Source organism: Harpia harpyja, chromosome 11, assembly GCF_026419915.1.
Source record: "Harpia harpyja isolate bHarHar1 chromosome 11, bHarHar1 primary haplotype, whole genome shotgun sequence".
Lineage (NCBI taxonomy): Eukaryota > Metazoa > Chordata > Aves > Accipitriformes > Accipitridae > Harpia > Harpia harpyja.
The window spans coordinates 5,174,537-5,194,183 of NC_068950.1; the positions used below are offsets into that span (position 1 = coordinate 5,174,537).

At 47.3% G+C, this 19,647-nt stretch overlaps 1 protein-coding gene and 1 long non-coding RNA gene across 5 annotated transcripts in view; one reads left to right on the top strand and one right to left on the bottom strand.

Moving 5' to 3' along the window:
• Positions 1-1,613: 1,613 nt before the first annotated feature.
• LOC128147805 (uncharacterized) lies at positions 1,614-3,441 on the bottom strand. The gene is made up of 2 exons (XR_008237110.1): positions 3,389-3,441; positions 1,614-2,206 (listed from the first exon to the last, which is right to left on the bottom strand). It is a non-coding gene; the product is annotated as an uncharacterized LOC128147805 (long non-coding RNA).
• Positions 3,442-3,570: 129 nt separating this feature from the next.
• Positions 3,571-19,647, top strand: part of REXO1 (RNA exonuclease 1 homolog) — a 42,312-nt gene continuing 26,235 nt past the window's right edge. For 2 of the 4 annotated variants that reach the window (XM_052800873.1, XM_052800875.1), the window contains exons 1-2: positions 3,575-3,859; positions 17,717-19,500. In XM_052800873.1, coding sequence (XP_052656833.1) covers positions 3,667-3,859; positions 17,717-19,500 — 1,977 coding nt within the window. In that variant the 5' untranslated portion in view covers positions 3,575-3,666. Of the gene's footprint in view, positions 3,860-10,391; positions 10,503-17,716; positions 19,501-19,647 lie in introns of those variants that run through there. The other 2 variants (XM_052800876.1, XM_052800874.1) reach the window with 2 other exon arrangements.

Below are 19,647 nucleotides of genomic sequence, written 5' to 3' on the forward strand. Positions count from 1 at the left end.
CCATTGCCCCAGGACGTGGACGGAGGACCCCTGGCCATGGCGGGGGGCCTGGGGGGTGAGTGGGATGCTGCAGTGGGGCTGGGGAGGAGTCTCCCATGGGGGACATGGACTGTGGCGGGATACATGTGGGTGATACCGGGACTGGGGTACCAGGAGTACCAGGATGGGTATCACCCCATGCATCAAATAGCCCATCCCTGCGAAGAGATGAACCTGCCTGAGGACGTTTTAGCAGCTCTGGGGAAGCCCCCGTTCTCCCACTGCCCTGTTTCTTTCTCCAACTTCACAAACTCCTGGCTGATGCCTTGTGCCGGGGCCGTGCTGGGACAACTGGAAAGTTCTCGTGTGGATGGAGAGAAAATCTGTAACCCCCACTGTGGGGAGCCGAAACTTGCCCCAGGAGGTGCTTTTTTACGGTGATGCAAAATAACAAGCAGGGAGTGGAGGTCTGCAAGGCGGGAGGCTCCCACCACACAAGCATCTCCGTCTGGTTTCCTTTTTTTTTGGTTCTTTTCTCCCCAAAACCTTGACCCAATGCACCTGGCTGTGGGTTTATTGTGGGGTGGGGATCAGCTGCAGGGAGGCAGGGACCTGTTCCCCACAGGGGCTGCTTTGCCTGCGGCTGGGCCTGGGCTGGTGGGTGGGGTTTTGGGGACACCCCTGAGCCCCAACTGTCCCAGGGCTGGATCTGGCCTTCCACCCCGGTGAGCAAACTGTGAGCATCCCCCATGGCAGGTCTGGAGCCACGTTTCTGTGTCACATCCTCCGTTCAGTCCTTGCTGTGTTGGGGGACACCCAGCACAGTGCGAGGTCTCCCCAGTACAGGGAGCAGGTCCCCGCTGTCACCCAGCAGCAGTAACGGGCTGTCGTGGGGATGGGTTCGGCCCAGATGCGGTGGCATCCCTCTGCTTGGCTCTCCCCAGGGAGGAAAAGGGCAAAAATGTGGAGGGACATGTGCCAGCACAGCCCTCGCTCCCGAGGACATCGTTAGGATGCCCTCGGGAATGAGGGCTGCGCTGGCGCATGTCTGTCCACACTGCCCCTCGCCCCACGTTGGGACCGAAAGTGCTGTGACAACCCTGCCACACGCCCGAACCCTGTTCTGAGGTTGTTCCTCTCCTTAACTTAAATCAGGACATTTGGCTGTCTGACGTGAGCTGTGCCAGGAGGCAGAGCAAGCATCAGCCAGGCATCCCGGGGACAAGCGGCTGAGGAAATCCCCTCATTTCTCTGCAGAGGGGTTGGGAGGTTTTTGGGGGGGGATGAGGTCAGTCTTGGGGATTCATTAGTTGATCTGGGAGGCTGTGGTGGGGGGTTCAGATCCTTGCAGGGTTGGAGGGACTAGTTTGGGGTGCCGAGCTTGGGGAGCGCTCGGATCCACCAGGATGGGTGAATTTGGGTGTCCCTGTTCTCAGAGGGGCTGCCTCAGGGTATGCAGCAACCCTTGGGACCTTTTCCAGTGCTGCTAACTGGGAACTGAGTGGGCATCCCAGTTAACCAAGCTGCCCCTTTCCACATGGGGAAGCAAAAGCATAGACAAGATTGGCCTGAATCAATCAATAAAGGACAGTTTAACCATGTGGGGTCCTCTAGGTCTGGACAGAAGTGAATGGTTTATTTTATATTATTTTATTTTATTTTGCCAGCGTGTGAGTTGAGTAAGCATGGGGCAAGAATTATAAGGAAGGGAAAAAATGTTATTCAGCGTGTGTCTGTGCACGTGGTCTTTCTACAGAGTTCTCTCTATTACAGCTGAAGTTATATAAAATAGATTTATCTATATCATAAAAATGCTTTCTTTTTGGGGGGAAAGAATAGCTTGCTTTTCTAGCACTTGTGGGAGGCGGGGAGCTGGCTGGCAGGAGTGTGGGTGGGGATGCTCAGCACGAGCCCTCCCTGGGTACCTTGTAAAGCACCTTGTGTTGGTTGCACGTTTCTGCCGGAGGGAAGGCTGTTGATCTCCTGGTGTTTCCTGCTTTTTAAAAGCTTTTTATTGATTATTCAGGTTTCCCGGGGCTGGCAGCTGCTCGCCTCCAAACCTCGGCAGTGCTGGGGCATCGGTCTCCTGCCCGTTCCCCCCTGCACGTTGGCCAGGCATGGTGGTGGGCTCCTCTCCTGACATCCTCAGCTCCCAGACTCGCTCTGCTGGGACATTGTGGGGGAGCGATGGGTAGGGAGGAGGCACCATCATCACCTTGTTGCGGTGCTGTATTTGAAAATAAAGTGGGTTTGTTTTTTTTTACTATGAAACATGACTTTTGTAATCTTTCCCTCGGCCTTCCCTGGGGCCGAGGATGACTCCTCCTTGTGCACTTTTCTCTATATCATCTAGCTGGCTCCCTGCACTGCCTCAGCGCTTTCCACCCTCTCTCCCATCTCTCCTTTCAAAAGCGATGAGACTTTCCTGGATCATCCCTTCTCCCTGGGCTGGGGCTTCCAGCTCCATTTAATGGGATTTCTCCTCGAAGGCCTTGGTTGCTCGCTGTCGTCCCAAAACAGCCTTATCTGCTGAAGGCGGAGACTCCCTCCTCTGAAAACTCAAGGTAGGGGCACTGCTGGGTGGTTCCCAGGTGCTGCAGATGCCCCTCACCTGCCTGAACCCCCCCAGGGCCAGCTCCAAGTCCCTGCTCTGGTGCCGACTCGACACAGACAGATTGCTATTTACCATATGCCTCAGTTTCCCCACTGGTAAATATGGGTGTGACGATTGCTTGGGGAAAAGGAGGGAGGGCTGGGTCTTCACGGCGGGGAGAAGCGCAGAGTGAGTTCACTCCTCTGCGTGGCCTCAGGTGAGTTATTTCTGCCTCGGGTCCCTCTACCAAAACCTGGCTGGTGTTCTGCTGCTTTCCTGAAGGCCGACGCTGTGCTGAGGGTGGTGGGCCATGCTGGGGGCAGTGGGCCATGCTGGGGGTGGTGGGCCACAGTGTGAGGAGCCCAGGGCTGTCCCTCTGGCCGCAGCAGGAGGGACCTGGCGGTGTTCAGTGTTCGGGTGGAGCAGAGGTGGCCCAGCCCGGGGTGTAAGGCAGCAGGATGGGGTGGCCGCAGAGCTGGGGCCTGCACCCGATCTTCCCCTCGCTCTGCGGCCGCTTTGGGGGGAGCGGGTGCAGCAGCGTGCCCCAAACCAGCTGAACTGGGAAATACTCTCGGTACCTCCTACAAACTGGTCACACGCCAGTTGTGGCTCCGGGAGGGCGACGGGCGACTGACCTCCAGCCGCGGGGGTTCGTCCCCCTGCAGCCCGCGGGGGCCCGGAACCGCCCCAGGCCCCTTCCTGAGGGAAGGGCCCACCCCAGACTCCACCCGCCGGTGCCCCCAGGCCCGCAGCCGCCGGGCAGAGGCCAGGCAGGCCCCGCCACCCCGAGGGAGGCGGCCGACGGGCCGAGCTTACCTCAGCGCGGGCGCCTCCCTCTGGCCGCCATTTTCCATCGCCCGCCCTCGCCCTTAGCCCCGCCCCCGGCCCCGCCCCGCGCTCCGCTCAGGCGCGCCGCGGGCAGCCCTGTGCGGGCAGCGGCGTCGCGGGGGCTTCGCCGCCGGGCCTGGCGCTTCCAAGATGGCGGCGGCGCCGGAGCCGGCGGTGTGAGGCGAGAGCGCGTCGCCGCCGCCGCCCGCGGCCTCCTCTCCCCTCCCCGGCGCCCCGGCCCTGCTCCCCGCCCCGCAGCCGGCGGGATGCTGAGATCCACCGGCTATTTCCGCGGCATCGACTGCCCTTTCCTCAGCGCCGGGGGGCCGGGGCCGGGCGGGGGCCCGCCCTGCCGCCGGCCCTACTGCCACTTCCGGCACCCCCCGGTGGCGGCGGCGGCGGTGCGGTGCGGAGCCCCCGGCGGCCCCGGCGCGGGGGTCGCGCTCGGCCACGGCGCAGGTACGGCCCCGGCCCGGCCCGGCGGGTCGCGGTACCTCCTTCCCTTCCCCCCGTCTCTTTCCCTCCCTGGGCTGTGGCCGCTCCCGGCCCTGCGCCGCCCTCGCCCCGCGGTCCCGCCGCCCCCCGCCCCGGCAGCAGCGTGTCCTCCCCCTGGCAAGGACAGGCCCGTGCCCTTCCTCCTTCTCACGCCTGCCCGCCTTTCAGGGCCTGAATCTGCCTCCGAGTCCTCTAAATCCCACCTGCTGCCAGGGCTCGGGTGTTTCCCCCTCAAGCCCCTCTCGAGTGGGATGTCCTCACGGGGGTCTGTCAGTACCGTCCAGGCGGGGCAGGTGGGTCCCGCTTGCCCCTGAGCTCTTGTGTCTGCTTGTGCTCTCTGGGCCCTTCGATGTCACCTCTTGTTGCCTCCAGAGGAGGGTCTGAAGGGCCTTTTCTGCCCCTCCAGGTGAGAGAGAGATGGGTGTCTCCTCCTCATCATCATCGGTGAGATCCCACAGTTGCCATCTGACAGGAGGTGGTGGGGAGCAGCTTTCCAAAATGTCCGATTGCCTGAGGTCAGCCTGTCTCTCATCACCAGGATGGAGGCTGCAGAAGGGCAGCTCTGTTCTGATCCCTTTCTTTGTCCCTCCAGGCACCACGGCTCACGTGGCAATGAGGTGTCAGGGCAGTCTCTCACTCAAACCTTTGCTAAGAGTTGCTGTGCCATCACAACCCTTCAGGAGATGCATGGGCTTTGGGAGCTGGAGGTGATGTGTTCTCTTGTCCAGTGCTGCGAGGCAGGTTCTGCTAGTGGGGTGTCGTGGGGCAGGGGCTGCGGTGAGCCGGGCCCCCTCCCTATGAGGGTCTTGAGTAAGTCATGGAGTGCTGCCAGGTTTCTCAGATGAAGCTTGGCTACAAAAAAGTTAGTGAGCTATTGTTCTCCTCCATTCTTCCAGCAACTCATGTCGTTTTACTTACACACATTATTTGCTGATCTGCTTATTTATCTGGAGAGAAAAACCTTCATTCTTTTCCCTAGAAAAATGCTGCTTGCTTTATTTTTGCTAAAGCTGTGTTATTTCAGTTAGGTATACTTACTAGTATGTATGGTCTCTTAACAACCTGAAGCAGAATTTGTCAAAATAAAGCATGACTTGTGTTTTTTCTGTGCTTGCTTAACTTTGGGTTATTCACAAGTTTGGAAGATGATTAATTCTTCGTGTCTCCTGGCTACCTGGTCAACTTACCACAACTGTGGTTTAGTTTAGAATAAAGGAAGCGTGCGTACTCAGGGCTGTCGCAGGCAGACAGATACCATGTTAGAAAGACAAAAGTTTTTGCCTCTTTTGGTGTTCTTTTGAATTTGAAAAGCTCCGTAGAACCCTTTAGGATGGTCCTCTAAGTGCTTGATATTATAATTAAGTTTCAGTGTACTATTCCTGTTTGTCTTTAAATATCTGTAGAGTGTCAGTTTTGGAACTAGATTTGCTCATTTTGGTCTGCCACCTGAAACAGATGCTGCTGTTCTAAATAAAAGCTGGTGCTGGTTTTGATTTTCGAAATGGGGAAGTGAAGGTTCATCTTTAGTAAAACCTCCTGCTGCACTTGGAAAGTGTGTGCAGCTTCTAATACTGGCTGAAAAGTGTTCATGTAAGAGCTGAGTGTAAATTACAAGAAAGAAATTATCCAAATGTCTTGTTAGACCTGGCTAGGATGTGTTAGTGACCCAGGAAAAAAACCCTGTGTTTTGGGGAGTAAGAGCGGCTTACTATATTATGACTCTTAGAGAAGCTCTGGCTTTTGAAAAACAAAAGCTATAAGCATGGGTCTAGTTTTCCTAGGTGAAGCGTCTGCCACTTGCAAAAGAAGCAGGATAACGAAGCTTAACTTCCAGCCTGCTGCCTCCCACTCCCTGCAGCCAGCTCAGTGTGTGTTCTTGCCCTCTTTCCCAAACTCTTGGCATCTAATGCATGGCATGGGTGTCATAACCAGGAATCTGTAAATTCTGCCTCAGCTTAGTGTTGGACTTCCGCCATTTTTTTTCTATGTTGATTTTGATTGAGAAATGGAAAATGAGCGATGAACCTGCTGCAAAACACTTTCTTTTAGAAAGGACTTCAACGGGATTGCGTAAGGTGCCTGATTTCTGTAGGAGCAGAAGATGCTTTTGCAGTTGTTTTGTAAGCAGTGCTGTGTCTCTTCATCTGAAGGGTTCAGGTTGAAGTGCTCCTGTCTTTTCCTCTGTCTGTCTGAAGCTTGTCTAGCCTGGAAGGATGTATTTAAGATTTACACTAGAGGGTGTAGTAGTTTAGCTAGCAACCAGGCAACCATCTTCTTGAAAGCAGGTTCTTGATCCAACATAAGTTGCTCCCTGTCAGTGAAACTACTTGTCTTGTTTTAAAGTAGCCTTAGAACAGTGCACTTAGGCATATTTGACCTATTTAATCTCATTGCTCAATAAATAAGCTTTAAAAGCCTAATTTTTTTGCCAAAGCAGGTGGGTATCTACACCAAGAGCTACAATGCAGATCTGTGTTTTCTTGGATACTGCCTAGAAAAAAGGATAACATCTAAAGAACCAGCGTGCTAAGCATATTGATTCGAGGCTGATGTTGACTTCAGTGTTTGAGGATCACTGTAGGACTGGCAGTAACCCCAACACTCTTAGTAGATCTTTCATAGCCTTGAAAGTAGCTTTTGAAAACTGAGAAGTCGAACTGGCCTTGCCAGGTCGTGGTGGGAGGAGGCTGTGGACAAGTGCTAGGTGGAGCAGAGAGGAGATGAAAAGGGGAATTAGTGTGACATAGCACTGTTTCCCTTTTCTTTGCCCCCCTCACAGTTCCAGACTTCCTGAGGAGCAGAGTGTTCAGATGTTCGTAATAGATGATCCTTATTTTTCATACAGTGCTCTTGTGGTCCCAACCACTGGGAGACAGTGGTGAAGAGGCCTCCATGCCTGTTAGGAGATCAGCAGCAGCAGGAGGACTGAGTTTTCCTCCTGCTGCTGCTGTTTGCGTGTGGCAGGCGTTCTCTTTTCTTCCCCTCTGAAAGCAGCTCAGTAAATACAAACTTGTTGGGTGAGGAGGGAACAGCCGTGATGCATCTGGTCCATAGGACGTGTTTGAACTGGGTTCTGAAATGTACGATACTTCATGTGGGAAATCTATTTCGGTGTCTTTACTGCAAGTATCTGCCTGCGTGGTAAAAATGTGTGGCTACCTGGAGGCTTGTGGAAATTCAGGGCTGGCTGAAAACTGAGGAGGGTGCTGGGGTGGTAGCATGCACTGATGTGGTATTTCCACGGCAGTGTTCGTGGGCTGAGAAATGGGATGTGAGCCTGTGCGGGACTGGGAATCTGGAGATTGCAAATTCTAATCCTGACTTGGCTGAAGTGCTTTTTCCATCTACAAAGTGACTAAACCCCACCTGCTTCAGAGCAGGATGAAAAGATTATTGAATGTGTGTGAAGTGCTTTGAAAGCGTGCTGTGTAAGTAGGAGGGAAGAACTGCCTTCAGTCCTAAAAGCATCTCTTCAAGAGCTGTAGAGGAGAAAAATAGGTCTCTCTTTAAAGTCCAGGTTCTGAGTATGCTGAAAGACATAAAAGAAGCATAATACATCTCTTCATAAATATCTTAAGGAAACCAGCTCTTTGGTTTGCTGGGTTTGATAGTAGCTGTCAGGAGATGCTTAGGAGGTGGATGTTATTTGAACCCAGAGCAGAAAGCTGTGTCCAGGTCTGGAGGTCTGAATTCCTCTTTGTCTGCTCTGATCCTTGTGTTAGCATGAGATGGGAAGAGCAAGGCTTTCAGCACCCCGCCTTGAAATACTTTATTCTGGAGTGGTGCGTACTGACAGTTGCTCAGCAGTCGTCTTGTATGGTCCAAAGCTTGTGGAGTGGTTTTCTTGCTGTGTGGTGTCGTGGTTTAACCCCAGCTGGCAACTAAGCACCACGCAGCTGCTCGCCCACTCCCCCCTGGTGGGATGGAGGAGAGAATCAGAAGAGTAAAAGTGAGAAAACTTGTGGGTTGAGATAAAGACAGTTTAATAAGTAAAGCAAAATAAGGAATTCATTCACAACTTCCCATCAGCAGGCAGGCATTCAGCAATCACTAGGAAAGCAGGGCTCCACGTGTAACAGTTACTTGGGAAGACAAACCCCATCGCTCTGAACAGTTCCCCCCCTTCCTTCTTCTTCCCCCAGCTTTATATGCTGAGCATGTTGTCCTATGGTCTGGAATATCCTTTTGGTCAGTCGGGGTCAGCCATCCCAGCTGTGTCCCCTCCCAGCTTCTTGTGTACCCCAAGTGCCACTCACTGGTGGGGTGGGGTAAGGAGCAGAAAAGGCCTTGACTCTGTAAGCACTGCTCAGCAATAACAAAAACATCCCTGTGTTATCAACACTGTTTCCAGCACAAATCCAAAACACAGCCTTGTACTAGCAACTATGAAGAAAGTTAACTCTATCGCAGCCAAAACCAGCACAGTGGATTATCTATTTGGATGGGCAAGGCTTTGCAGATTAAATCTAGATTGCATCTTTGAAAGGTGACTGGATGGGTTTGTGTGGTACTGTCCAGCGGTGGAATTTTTCACCTCTCTGTGATTTACATTACCCAGCCCGCAAGTAAGCCATTGTAACACTGTTTGGCTCCTGTTGGCCCAGGTCGGGTGCGGAGAAATCTGTGGGCTTATCTCCCCAGCTTTAACTCTCTTGATCCTGTCACTGATGCAAGAAGGCACTTTACCTCTCCCTTCTTCAAAGTCTTCAGCCAAAAAGCAACCACGTGGGATGGCTGTGACTTGTATATAAAGCACTGTGCAAAACGATACTTGGTAAAACCTAAAGAGGCTCTTTAAATGTTAAAACCCAACTTTAATCATCCTCAGCCCATGCGTCACCATAGGATCAAGGCTGTTGTCTTTTTTGCCAGTCAGGTTCCTCATACAGCACATTGCTGAGGGGCTGCGCATTAAACTCAGCCGTGTTTGGTGGGAGCAGCCTCTCTGTGCTGTCTGGGATTGCCTTTGTACTACTTATATTGCAGCACAGGTTCACTCCATGTGTAGAAAGGATGAAAAAAAAGTCTTTACAGATGCGTTTTCCTTCCTGTAGTTGATGTTGTGCAAGATCAGCTTCTTGTAGGAAAGAGCTTTTATTACTGTATTTCCTACAGGGAAATTGAATGAGCAGAAATGGAAACTTATGAACTGCCTTCAGTATTTCTTCACCAAGAAAGGAAATCGAGTGGTTCAGTGTTGGGTGCTCTAGTCCATGAACTGCATGTGGGGGGCATTGTCAAGACTGCTTCCCCCCCCCCCCACATTTGTGTATAGGACAGTAATTACCAAAATGTCGCCAGTGGATGTTTTTCTTAACTGAGTTTTGAAATGAAGAATAGAAAACCCACTTGATGGTAAGGTCAGGATGTGTCTTTTCATGTAAATCAATGTCGTGGCTTTCCAGTGGTTAGGGATTTCTTGTCATTTAACTAAATTGTCAGTTATGGCAGGTTTCCTGTGGGTGGGCAGGTGCAGCTGCATTATATGTCAGGATTTCGGTGTGGGCCGACAGGGCACTTCTGGTTTTTGGTCTTTCTGCAAGTGGGAGTGTGGCTGTGGGGAGACTCGGCCCTGAGCTTGCACATGGCTCTTCCTCACTCCAGTTACAGACCTGTGAAAAGCAGGAGGTGGGAGCAGATCTTCTCTGTTGTCAAGCCGGAAGGATTTTGAAGGCTAAAGGTGCAGCGACCTGCATGGGTGTTGAAGGCACTAGAGTTGTGCCAGTGTTTGCGAGCTCCCCAGGCTCCTCTCTGCCCACCACAGGAGCCCTTTGTCTGCTCTTACAGGATTTCTCTCTCCAGTGTGGAATATCTTACCTGACATTTAAACACTTCCTCTGGTTTTGTTTTTTTTTTTAGCTCTAGTCAAACACTGCAGTGCTGTGTTAGTGCTGGAGAAGCAGAAAGCACAATTCACTAGTCCAGCATTTCCCAAATCGCTTTCCCTGGGCTGCCCTGTGCTGGGTGAGGGGGGTCAGAGGCACCGGGCTCACGTAATACCGGAGAGGCGGCAGCACTGGGCTGCAGGCAGGCACGCACCAACAAGCAGGGCCAGGTCATCTCCCTGCCTTGCAGCCTCCTTCCCTGCTGGGACTGAGTGTGGGTGGTTGTGCTGGAGAAGTGGGGTGGTGTTGGGCTCCAGTTGGGGAGCATGCTGCTGAGGGGGGCCCAGCAGGATGAGGGGATCGCTTAGCACGACCCTGGGGATCGCTGTTTGGGAAACTGCTGTGCTTGCCAACTTGTGTTGCTCAAATCAAGTAAAAAGCAACGTGTACAGTTGGGGATTGGGGAAAGTAGGATGTCAAAAAATCCCCCAAGATGATAGTAGTAGTGCTAGGAAAGAAGAAAACAGTCTAAAAGCCCCTGGAGACTCTTGAGTAAAACCTCATCCGACTTGGGAGTAAATGAGGGTGAAGGCGGGACTTTGGGTTGGTAAGTCCTGCCCTAATTATCTCTGCAGCCCAGAAAGTGCTGTGTCAGCACATGGTCAGCGGTATTGTGCTATAAGCCTTTGCCGGAGTGTCTTAGCAGTACCAAGCAGATATTAAAAGCCTGAAGTACAGCATGAACAAATATCTGCAATATTTATTAACTGCGGGGAGCTCAGGTAATTCTTTGAAGTTTTTGACTTACTGTGGAGTGAACTTGTGTTTTTGTGTGGGTTGCAGTATGTGAAGAAGCAGCTGCGAGAGAAGTGCCTTCTCCAGAGAGGCTTTCACGTGTTAGCCATTCATTTAATGTGAGACTTCGGTCCTCAGGGTTGCATATGCCTCTGAAATACATGGACTATGCAAAAAAACTTAGCTCTGCTTTGGAGGGTTTAGTTGCACAAGGATTTTAATTTCCCTGTGAGATCTAGCCTTTTTATTAAAGAGGATCTGTGCTGAGAATCGGGGAGTGTGTTGGGATAGCTGGTTAAAAGAGTCTGTGGAGCTGCAGGTATCTTGAGTCGTAAAGGAGCTGCAAAGTATTAATTCCAGCTTTTGAGTTAACTAAAGCCGGACAGGTTTTAAAACCAGTTTAAGTTTTTGTTTTAGCCCTTCATAAGTTACAGCTGAAGTTTTTAAATGTAATAGAGCTTGAAGGGTGCTTTTCTTTAGTTTTTAACTTTGTTTTTCAAAGTTTCCAGTTGTGACTGTGTTGAAATACTGCTGGTTATTGAGGGTTTTTTTTTGCCTTAAATGGGAATTCTTCACCCGAAACAGTTAAAGAAATAAGACAGGTGTTGAGAAGGTAACTTATCTTGAGCAAGCAAGAGAAAGGCTGGAAAGTTAAGGAACTGGTGGGTGAGGAGTAGTGTTACTGCTTGTGACCATGCTGGTCAAAGTAAGTTTTCAAGGTGGAGTTAAATAGAGAGAAAAGAAGACACCAGAATACTTGAAGTATTTCTTTTTTTTTCTTCTGCTTTGAAAGCTAAGTTGTAGCCTTCTTCGAAAAAACTAATTAAGTTTTGGAGTAGATCCTTAGTTTTACCCATCACTTATACAGGAGATGTGGAAATGTTTTCTGGTCTGTCTTTTTCTCAGAAACAGAAAAAATAAGTCTCCGTTAATTTTTTTTTTTTTTTCCCCCAAACAGAGTTTCAACTTTTCTTGTATATTGAGGAATAACTTTAAAGCTAAAATGAGAAAGGGAGTGGAAAGTCGTCTCCAAAGAATCCAAACATTGAATATCCAGATTAATGTATCATCGATTTTAAAACGGTGAGACGCCTTCTAGCCTGTGTGATGACAGGCTGTGGGGTCGGGATAGCAGCATGGGGAGCAATCGTGATATTTTGGGTGCCAACCTTTGCTTTCTGCCCCTGTCCTGGTAAATACACCAGTTCTTTTTCTCACGTTCTTTCCTAGGTTATGGGAGAAATGTACCAATGGTGTGATTTCCTCTTAGGAAAACATTACATTTATCACAGATCTTGACACACCTCTGATGCTCTTTGCCTACTGCTGGTGTTTTAGCACCAGGACGGGTGGGACTATAAATCACTGTGGCAGTAGAGGAATGTAAATGATGGCTTTTGCATGGGCCAGACTGTCTTGTTCTGGCTTTTGCGTCCTTAGATTTAACTAGTGTTGCTGTGTGAAGCAGTGGCAGTCCCAGCATCCAGGACAGTCCTCCAGAACTGTCTGTGAGGCTATCACGAGGGTGAAGCTGCCATATTTAGTAGGCCTGAGGACCTTTTAGATGCATCTGCTGCTGCACCAGAGACAAAACCATGCAAAGTTGATTTTTCTTGAATAAAATTAGGAGGTGTGTACTGCTTCCCTGGATGTTGCTGTCTGAGCTGCTGTGAGGGGTGTGCCCTAATGTCCTCCTGTCACAGTGAGTTTCTTGAGTGAGTCGTTCCCTGATAATGCTGCCTGCTTAGGAGTGACATGGCCCATGTTGGAGCTGCTCCCTTGCTGGATTGAACCCACTCGGGCAGGTCCGTGTCTCCTCTCCAGCCACAGCACGTCAGCAGTCTCAGGCAGCTGAGCTGAGAAAACGGCTTATGGCTTGTACGAGGGTGATGTCTGGCTGCTCTTGTCCCTCAGTGTGATCCACCCCTCCCTATGATGGTTGTGAAACCCTCCGGTGAACCCCCTGGTCAACCAGTTCAGCCCACTGAGACAGTTCTTCGGTGGCACCGAGTGCTTACATTGGCTGACAACATCTGGTGAAACCATACCCTGACCTTAAGCAGGCTTTGTTACAGCAGGTTTAAAAGTACCGCAGTGTGATGGATGACTGTTCAAACTTTTTTCAGCCTTGCTAATATAAGACTCTCTTTTCTCATATTTGCTTCTTTTTTTCCACTAAAGAAATGACCTTGTTGGTTCATGATGTACTTTGATGCTGTGGCATCGAATACCTGTCATGGAGTAACAAATGCAAGGAGTAGGGTGCATTGGCCAGCTTGGACTAGACTGGCTGTAATACCTCTCAAACCTTGCTTCCCTGATGTTCTTAGACCAGGACAAGGTTATCTATGCTTTTAATACTTAATTTTAATAATTAAATTCACTATTTAAAAAGAGAAAGAAGGAGCGAAAAAAAAATCATTAGGACTAGCGTTATATTTAAAGTTGAAGACACATTTCTCTTAGCTCCTCTTACCTGCCCTCCTAACCCATTTACTCTGAATAATTATTTGAAATTTACTATTTTAAATCTCAGTGTTAATTATTTCCAGGTGGTTGGACATGACTGTTAAATTAATTGTTGGAAATTTGCTTTGGGTACTCACAAATGAGGTCTGCGCCAAAACCTGCCATTTCTTTTGCACTGTTTAATTCTGAACGGTAGCAAAACTCAGCCTGCTGGTGAAGCCTTTTGAAACATTTTGTTCTTGAGAAACCACTGTCTCTTCTGTGAAGCATTAAATGAAAAGCTTAAAATAATTTTCCAATGGTGATAGTTTTTCTGTAATCGCAAAGGTTGTCCATTTGCTAAGTACTGGCACTGTAAACACAGGCAAGCTGTTAAGCTAACAAAGCTGTTCTGATGACGTTAAAATAAAAATGTCTTTTTTTTTTTTTTTCTCCAAAGAGGTTTCCCAACAGCTTTCACTGTCCCCATCTCCCAGTGAATGCACTTCTTGTTGCCAGCTCCAGGTGACCCAGGAAAATGGGTGACTTCAGTGGCGGGTCTTGAAAATGTTCACTGTCTTTTGGCCTGTGCTGGTACCTCTGCAGCTTGGCCAGCAAACCCTTCCGTTTCGAGATCTTAATTGCTGTAAATTTGAAAGTTTCCAATTTTTGCCTCCCTTTTGTTTAGCAGCAGCTGTTGCTGCTTAGCAACTGTTATATCTGGAAGGAAGGTAGTTGTTATCCATGTCCCACATGCATGGAAGAGCTTGACTCCTCTTCCAAAACCTGCAGGTTTACAACCACCAGTACCTGTCATACATCTGGGCTTTTCTGTATTTAAAGCATCTGAAGTATGTGTTCTGGTAGGTTGCTTGAAAAAAAGAGACATCTTTTTCTCCAGAGTGATTCACTGTAAAATAAGTTTTAACATCAAACAGGTGACCTTGTACTCCCATTATTCATTTAATGTCAGCCTTTGTTTACTGCCTTCACCTGTTGCACAAACTAGAAGGACCAGTGTACAGCAAGGAGTCGTTAGCTTTAGAAACTCTGTAATAAAACAGCTCCACCTCAGAACTCAGGCATCGTTTCCCAGAACCAACATGATTGTAGCCAGGAAAAAAACAATCAACCTTGGTTCTTTTGAAGAATCTTGTTTTATGCTTTTGTATACTCGGCTGAAATGGCTGATTTAAGTGCAGTTAATTTTGGTATATTCTAAAGTAGTTCTAGGTTAAATAAATTGTTTGCTGAGGTCCTATGTAAATTATTAATAACTTTCTTGGTGTAGTGTTGATGTTAACTTCACCTTTTTGTGCCTCAGAAGGACTATTTCATTATGTCTGAGGTATATTAATTTATTAAAATAGTTTGTATTTTAAAGAGTGTCCTGACAGCAGTTTAGTTCACAATCCTATAAGGAGTTGTCATCTTAAGTCTCATTATCTCACGATTCTCAAAGGACAGTGTAGACTCTCAATTTGACATCCAGCCTAAAAGAGTTATTTTACTATGTGGTGCCTCTATCTCGTTTTGCTTCAGCAGAAATACTGCAGACATCTTGTATATCAGAATAGCAAAATCAGTGTTGTTCATCTTGTAGTAATCTTTCTTTACACCATGGACACTAATGCATTTGAAATGGAGAGGAATAAATGCAGAAGCTGAAGACTCGTTTGAATCTCGTATTCAGGTTGTAAGAAGGGGTGTGTGGGTGTAGCTGGGTGCCTGCCTGTGTGGCACTGGGCTCAATCGCCCAGAGATCCTTTTCTCTTCTAGGTTCTTAGAAGTATAATTAGGCATCTGAAAAGGTGGCCTGATTTCAGATAGGCTATTTAATTTTCCTGACTCTGGGGACTTGTGTGTTTAGGGCTATCCATATATATATATATGTGTGTGTGTGTGTATGTATGTAGATACATTAAAAAAAAAAAAAATCCCCTTCTGCTTGTGTTTCCACTACATTATCTGCAAATGCATCATGGCCAAAGGTGACAGTCCTGATTAGTATCACGGAGCCCACTTACACAAGTCTCTTTCATGGAAAAGGTAGCCTTTGATCAGCACCGCTTGGGTAATCCATCAGGCCTCCTACACACCTACAAAAGAGCTCTTTTATGATGATATCTCAAAGCCTGCTGGCATTCTCAGAGATTGCAATGTATTTTTACATCTGGTCATTCCACTGAAAGAAAATGTGCAAATTATTTTTATACTGTAGATGAACAGCAGAGAATCAGACACCAGGTCTGTACTTAGATTATCTTCTACTTTCTCTGTATCCTGATGTATTTAAAATAGTTTGCTTTTCTGTGTAGACAAGATGTATTTTGTGTATTGTGTAGTTTAGGGTTTGGGTTTTTTTTTGTGTGTGGTAGTGTTTGTTTTGGCAAGTCTTTAGATCCAGACTCTGTGTTCTTGCCTCTGTTTGCTTATAGGCCCCCTAATACTTATCGCTGCACAAATTACCAGGCTTTCAGCTGTTCCCTTAACAATGCTTGTGCTAAATTTTAGGTCTCCATCTTGCGTTAGAGGGTAATAGCTGACTCCTCCAGACTTCACCGCACTGGTCTTCTCTACCACTATGGAGTTGGCGTTTTGCAAAGTGGTGAGAAATGAGGTGGCGGGTATGGAGGGCTCTGTTGTTCATCAGCTGTTAGGCTAATATTTATACCTAATTGTTTTGATAATCTGTTTACATATACTAGCCTTGATGCTGCTGGTGCTGTTTGCATCTAGATTTGTTCCTGTTTTTTCCTTGTTACCTGCATTTCTTCGTGGTTTCTTTTTCTAACTAGGCTCTGGATATCAGTCTGTCAGGTGTACACTATCCGCTGAGATGCTCTGCTTTGCCACCTTCTCCCTCCCTCTCTCCCCCAGGGTGCGAGCTGTGCTGGGCATCAGGAAGAGCAGACACTAGTTTTGGAAATGCTCTTTGTATCTTGGTTGTAAAGCACTTTGCAATAGGTGGAGGGGAAGCTAGTTATAGAAATATATCACCTTGTTCCTTTTTCCCCAGATTTCTGGTCCTGAGCACAGCCAGACTGTCCTTTGGAAGATGGTGACACCATACTATGATTGCCCAGAGTCCCTGCTCAATCAGGAGCTAATTGGTTTGGAAAAAAACTTTGCAAACCTGAGGGAGTAAAAAGTATTTTATGAAACCACTGTCTTTATTTTAACCCAGTCTCTATTATTCTGCTTCCATGGAGGCTAGTTCTGCCAACTGCTAGACAGGTTCTTTTCTTATTACCAAAGGGAGCTGTGCATTCATGGATCCTCTCCAAAAAAAAAAAAATATCCAAGAAAAAACTCAGTCTTGTGAGAATGGTAGAAACAGCTCCTGTAAATACGGTTCATTTCTGGCTGTTACAAGAAATTCTTTCAGCCCTCTTAGACCTGAGAGGTTTTTTTTCCCCTGTCTTTCATCTCTCTGCTTATTGTTTTTCTTCTTCTACATATTCATGTTGGAAAGCCAGTTTTACTACTACCCTTCTAGCAAAGAACAAAAAGTTCCTCTGGAATATCAGCATCCAGAAACACTATGATAAAACAAGGGTTGAAAACTGTTCAAAGTCAAAAAGCAGCCATTAACTTACCTGTAGCTTCTGTTAGCTTGCTAAATGCAGTCACCTTTTTATTACTGGGTTCCTCCATTACTAGTCTAATTTTTTTAAGGCGAAGTTATTTTCCTGCCTGCTTTCACAAGCAGGGTGCCTGTCACTCTGCACACATGCGTGAATGACATCCTTTTCCCTTCCTTTTCACTATGAGTTGGAAAGGTAGGTGGGAGAGTTTGGGATACCGTGGCAGAAAGTAGAGAGTGTTTATGCTTGTGACAACTGCTCCCATGTCCTTTTCAAGATGAATGTTACAAGATGAGCTTTAATGGACTCTGCAGTTGTAAGTTGTCACTTGGACAGGTTGCTTTAGCATTTCCATGTAGTTCCATAGGGTGGACCATCACTTGCCAAAAGCACTCCTGTAGAGCTGTGGTCGGAAGAGCTGTGCAGCATGGTCAAAGTGTATCCTCTGCTTGTAGTCCTAGAAATGTCTGTGTAAGGCCACTGAAGGGACTTGTCTGAAAAGACAAATGTCGGAAAAGAGAAACGTTCTGGTGGTTTAATATTCCTGTCTTGGTGGTTGTTCTGTGTGGTTGAGTTGTGTTGCCTTTGTACCTGTAGTTTTTTCTTACTAGCAGCACTCAGTTTGTCAGTCCAAATAAGACTGGTTTTCCTGCAACTGCTGTGAGAAGTACTGAGCTTTGAGGAATATTGGAGGCTTTCAGTGGGCTTTAGGCATTGGCATTGATAAGTGAGAACCTAATCCACAGTTTTCATACTGGAATCTTCTTTCCTCCCTTGGTTGCTTCACTGAATTAAGCAGATAATTCTGCGCAGACTCAGCTCCTCTTGGTCCTAATACAGTGATTATTCTTTGGTGCCCCAAAGAATATTTAATTTATAGAGGTTTTCCATGAGTAATAAAACCACTTTGTTAATAGATCTTTAGTCCTTAAGACCCGGGAGTAGTTTCTAAAATCTAGTCTAGCCACACACCTGCCGCTGGCCAGAGAACATCACTGGTGGCTTTTGGTATCAAACATTTATTCTGTGGCAACAAGAGCATGGCTTTTGGTAGTATTGGGTTTTGATGAGAGCAGACCTTAAAAAGACCTTTTTTAAAATTTTACTCCAAAGAAAATTTTGCCTAAATTCCTGGCAGTAAATTATTTTTTCTTTCTCTTTTACAGAACGAGGCTATGATCCCTACAATCCAGAACTTCCGAGGCCCTCACTGGAGGTGGAGGATGGCACTCTGGCTGACATTACAGATGTGACACCTGGTATTCTGGAGCTGGAGCTGGTCAATAAGGCCATTGAGGCAGTCAAAAATGAAGTTGAGAGAGAGCAGAAAAAGTATGAGGAGCTGCTAGAAACGACAAAGGAGTTCAGTGCTTCAGAGGCCTCTTCGCTCATTTCGAATACACCCGTGTCACCTGCTGGGACACAAAATGATTCATTTACCTCCTTAGAGTATAATCCAGGTAGCTACAACTTTAATAATAACTCGGACTACAACCCTACTCCTCTCGCTGCTGCTAGCCGGTCAAGTAAATACACTTTGGATACTTCCCGATCTAAAGGTAGCTCACTGGAATATGTTCCCAAGGCTGTAGTACAGAATAAAAAATACAGTAGCACTGTCACTAACAATAAATATGTGATTGATGACTCTAAGCCTTCTACAGACTTGGAATATGACCCACTTTCAAATTATTCAGCCAGGCTTTTGAGCAAAGCCACAACAAAGGAGCCAAAAGGGTCTAAAAGGGGTAGGGTGTCTAGTTACGAAGAATCTTACTCTCCTTCACGAAAGAAGCTCTGTGAAGTACTCGATGACTATGAAGTGTGTGCCAGGTTCTCTTCCTCTGAAGATGAGGCTGATGTGGAATATAAACCAACTTCTGCTAGTTCACAGTCAAAAGCTGGTTCTGAAAGTGAGTCAAACGATGGGTTATCCAAAAAAGAGCAGAGCACCAAACTGGATGACTTTGCTTCCCAGGATAGCAAAGAAGTGGCAGTGCGATATGGCATGGAAGACGTTTCAAGTTCACAGAAAAATCTTGCCAAAAACTTATCAGACAAGAATGCAAAAGCAGTGAAATTGTGTTCTGGTAAGAATGACCAGGAAATTGAAAACAAAAACAAAGACTCAAAAGACAAAACAAAAAGGAAGAAATCAGACCTTAGTAAAACACCTGGCCTCAATGAGGTTGGTAAGAAGGAGAAAAGTAAAAATACAGAAAAAGACAAAGTGCTCAAGAAAGAAGAAAAATTAAAAATCAAGAATGAAGAGAAAAACTGCAAAGATAAAAGTGTCAAAGTGAAAACCGATGGGAATTTAAAGAAACCTGAAAAACAGAAGTCAGAAAAAGTGGATGGGCTTAAGAAAGAAAAATCCAAGTCCGCCAGCAGTAGTTCAGGGAAAAGCAAGAGTGAGGGTTTGATCAAAGGCTCTAGCACAGAGAAGGTGGGGAGCAGCAAGAAGGACTCCAAGATGAAAACAGTTGATGTGAAAAATGGTAAGGAAACCTCTGGCCGTAAAAACAAAGAGAAAGGGACCAAGACTCCAGCACTGGAGCGAAAGAAAGAAAAGGTCAGTTCTACAGAAAAAGGAGATCCAAAGAAGGGTCGGAAGCAGCAGAGTTTGAGTCATGTTGACCTGTTCGGCGATGAGAGTGGAGATGATGATGAGAAAGGTCAGCCTTTGCCATCCACGTTACTTGATGTGAGCTCAGACTCGGATGGTGATGACTGTGGTTCAGACTCTGAGAGTGATAATGAAGAGACAAAGAAAGTGAAGCGCTCTAAATTGTCAAAGTCGTCATCATCTTCCTCAACATCTGATGACATTGATTATTCCATTCTTGAGAAAGACTTGGACTTTGAGTCAGATCCAATGGAAGAGTGTCTCAGGATTTTTAATGAATCTACAGATGTGAAAACTGAAGACAAGGGAAGGCTGGGTAAACAGGTAATGCTGATTTGGGTTGGTTGGTTCTCTCACCTCTAAATGTGAAAGGATTCTGGTTTAGTTTAGTAGTGTTGCTTATTTCAAGTAGCTGAAGAGGGCTACAGAGGGAGACTCCATATGTTGGAAGAACCTCATCCTTGTCATGAC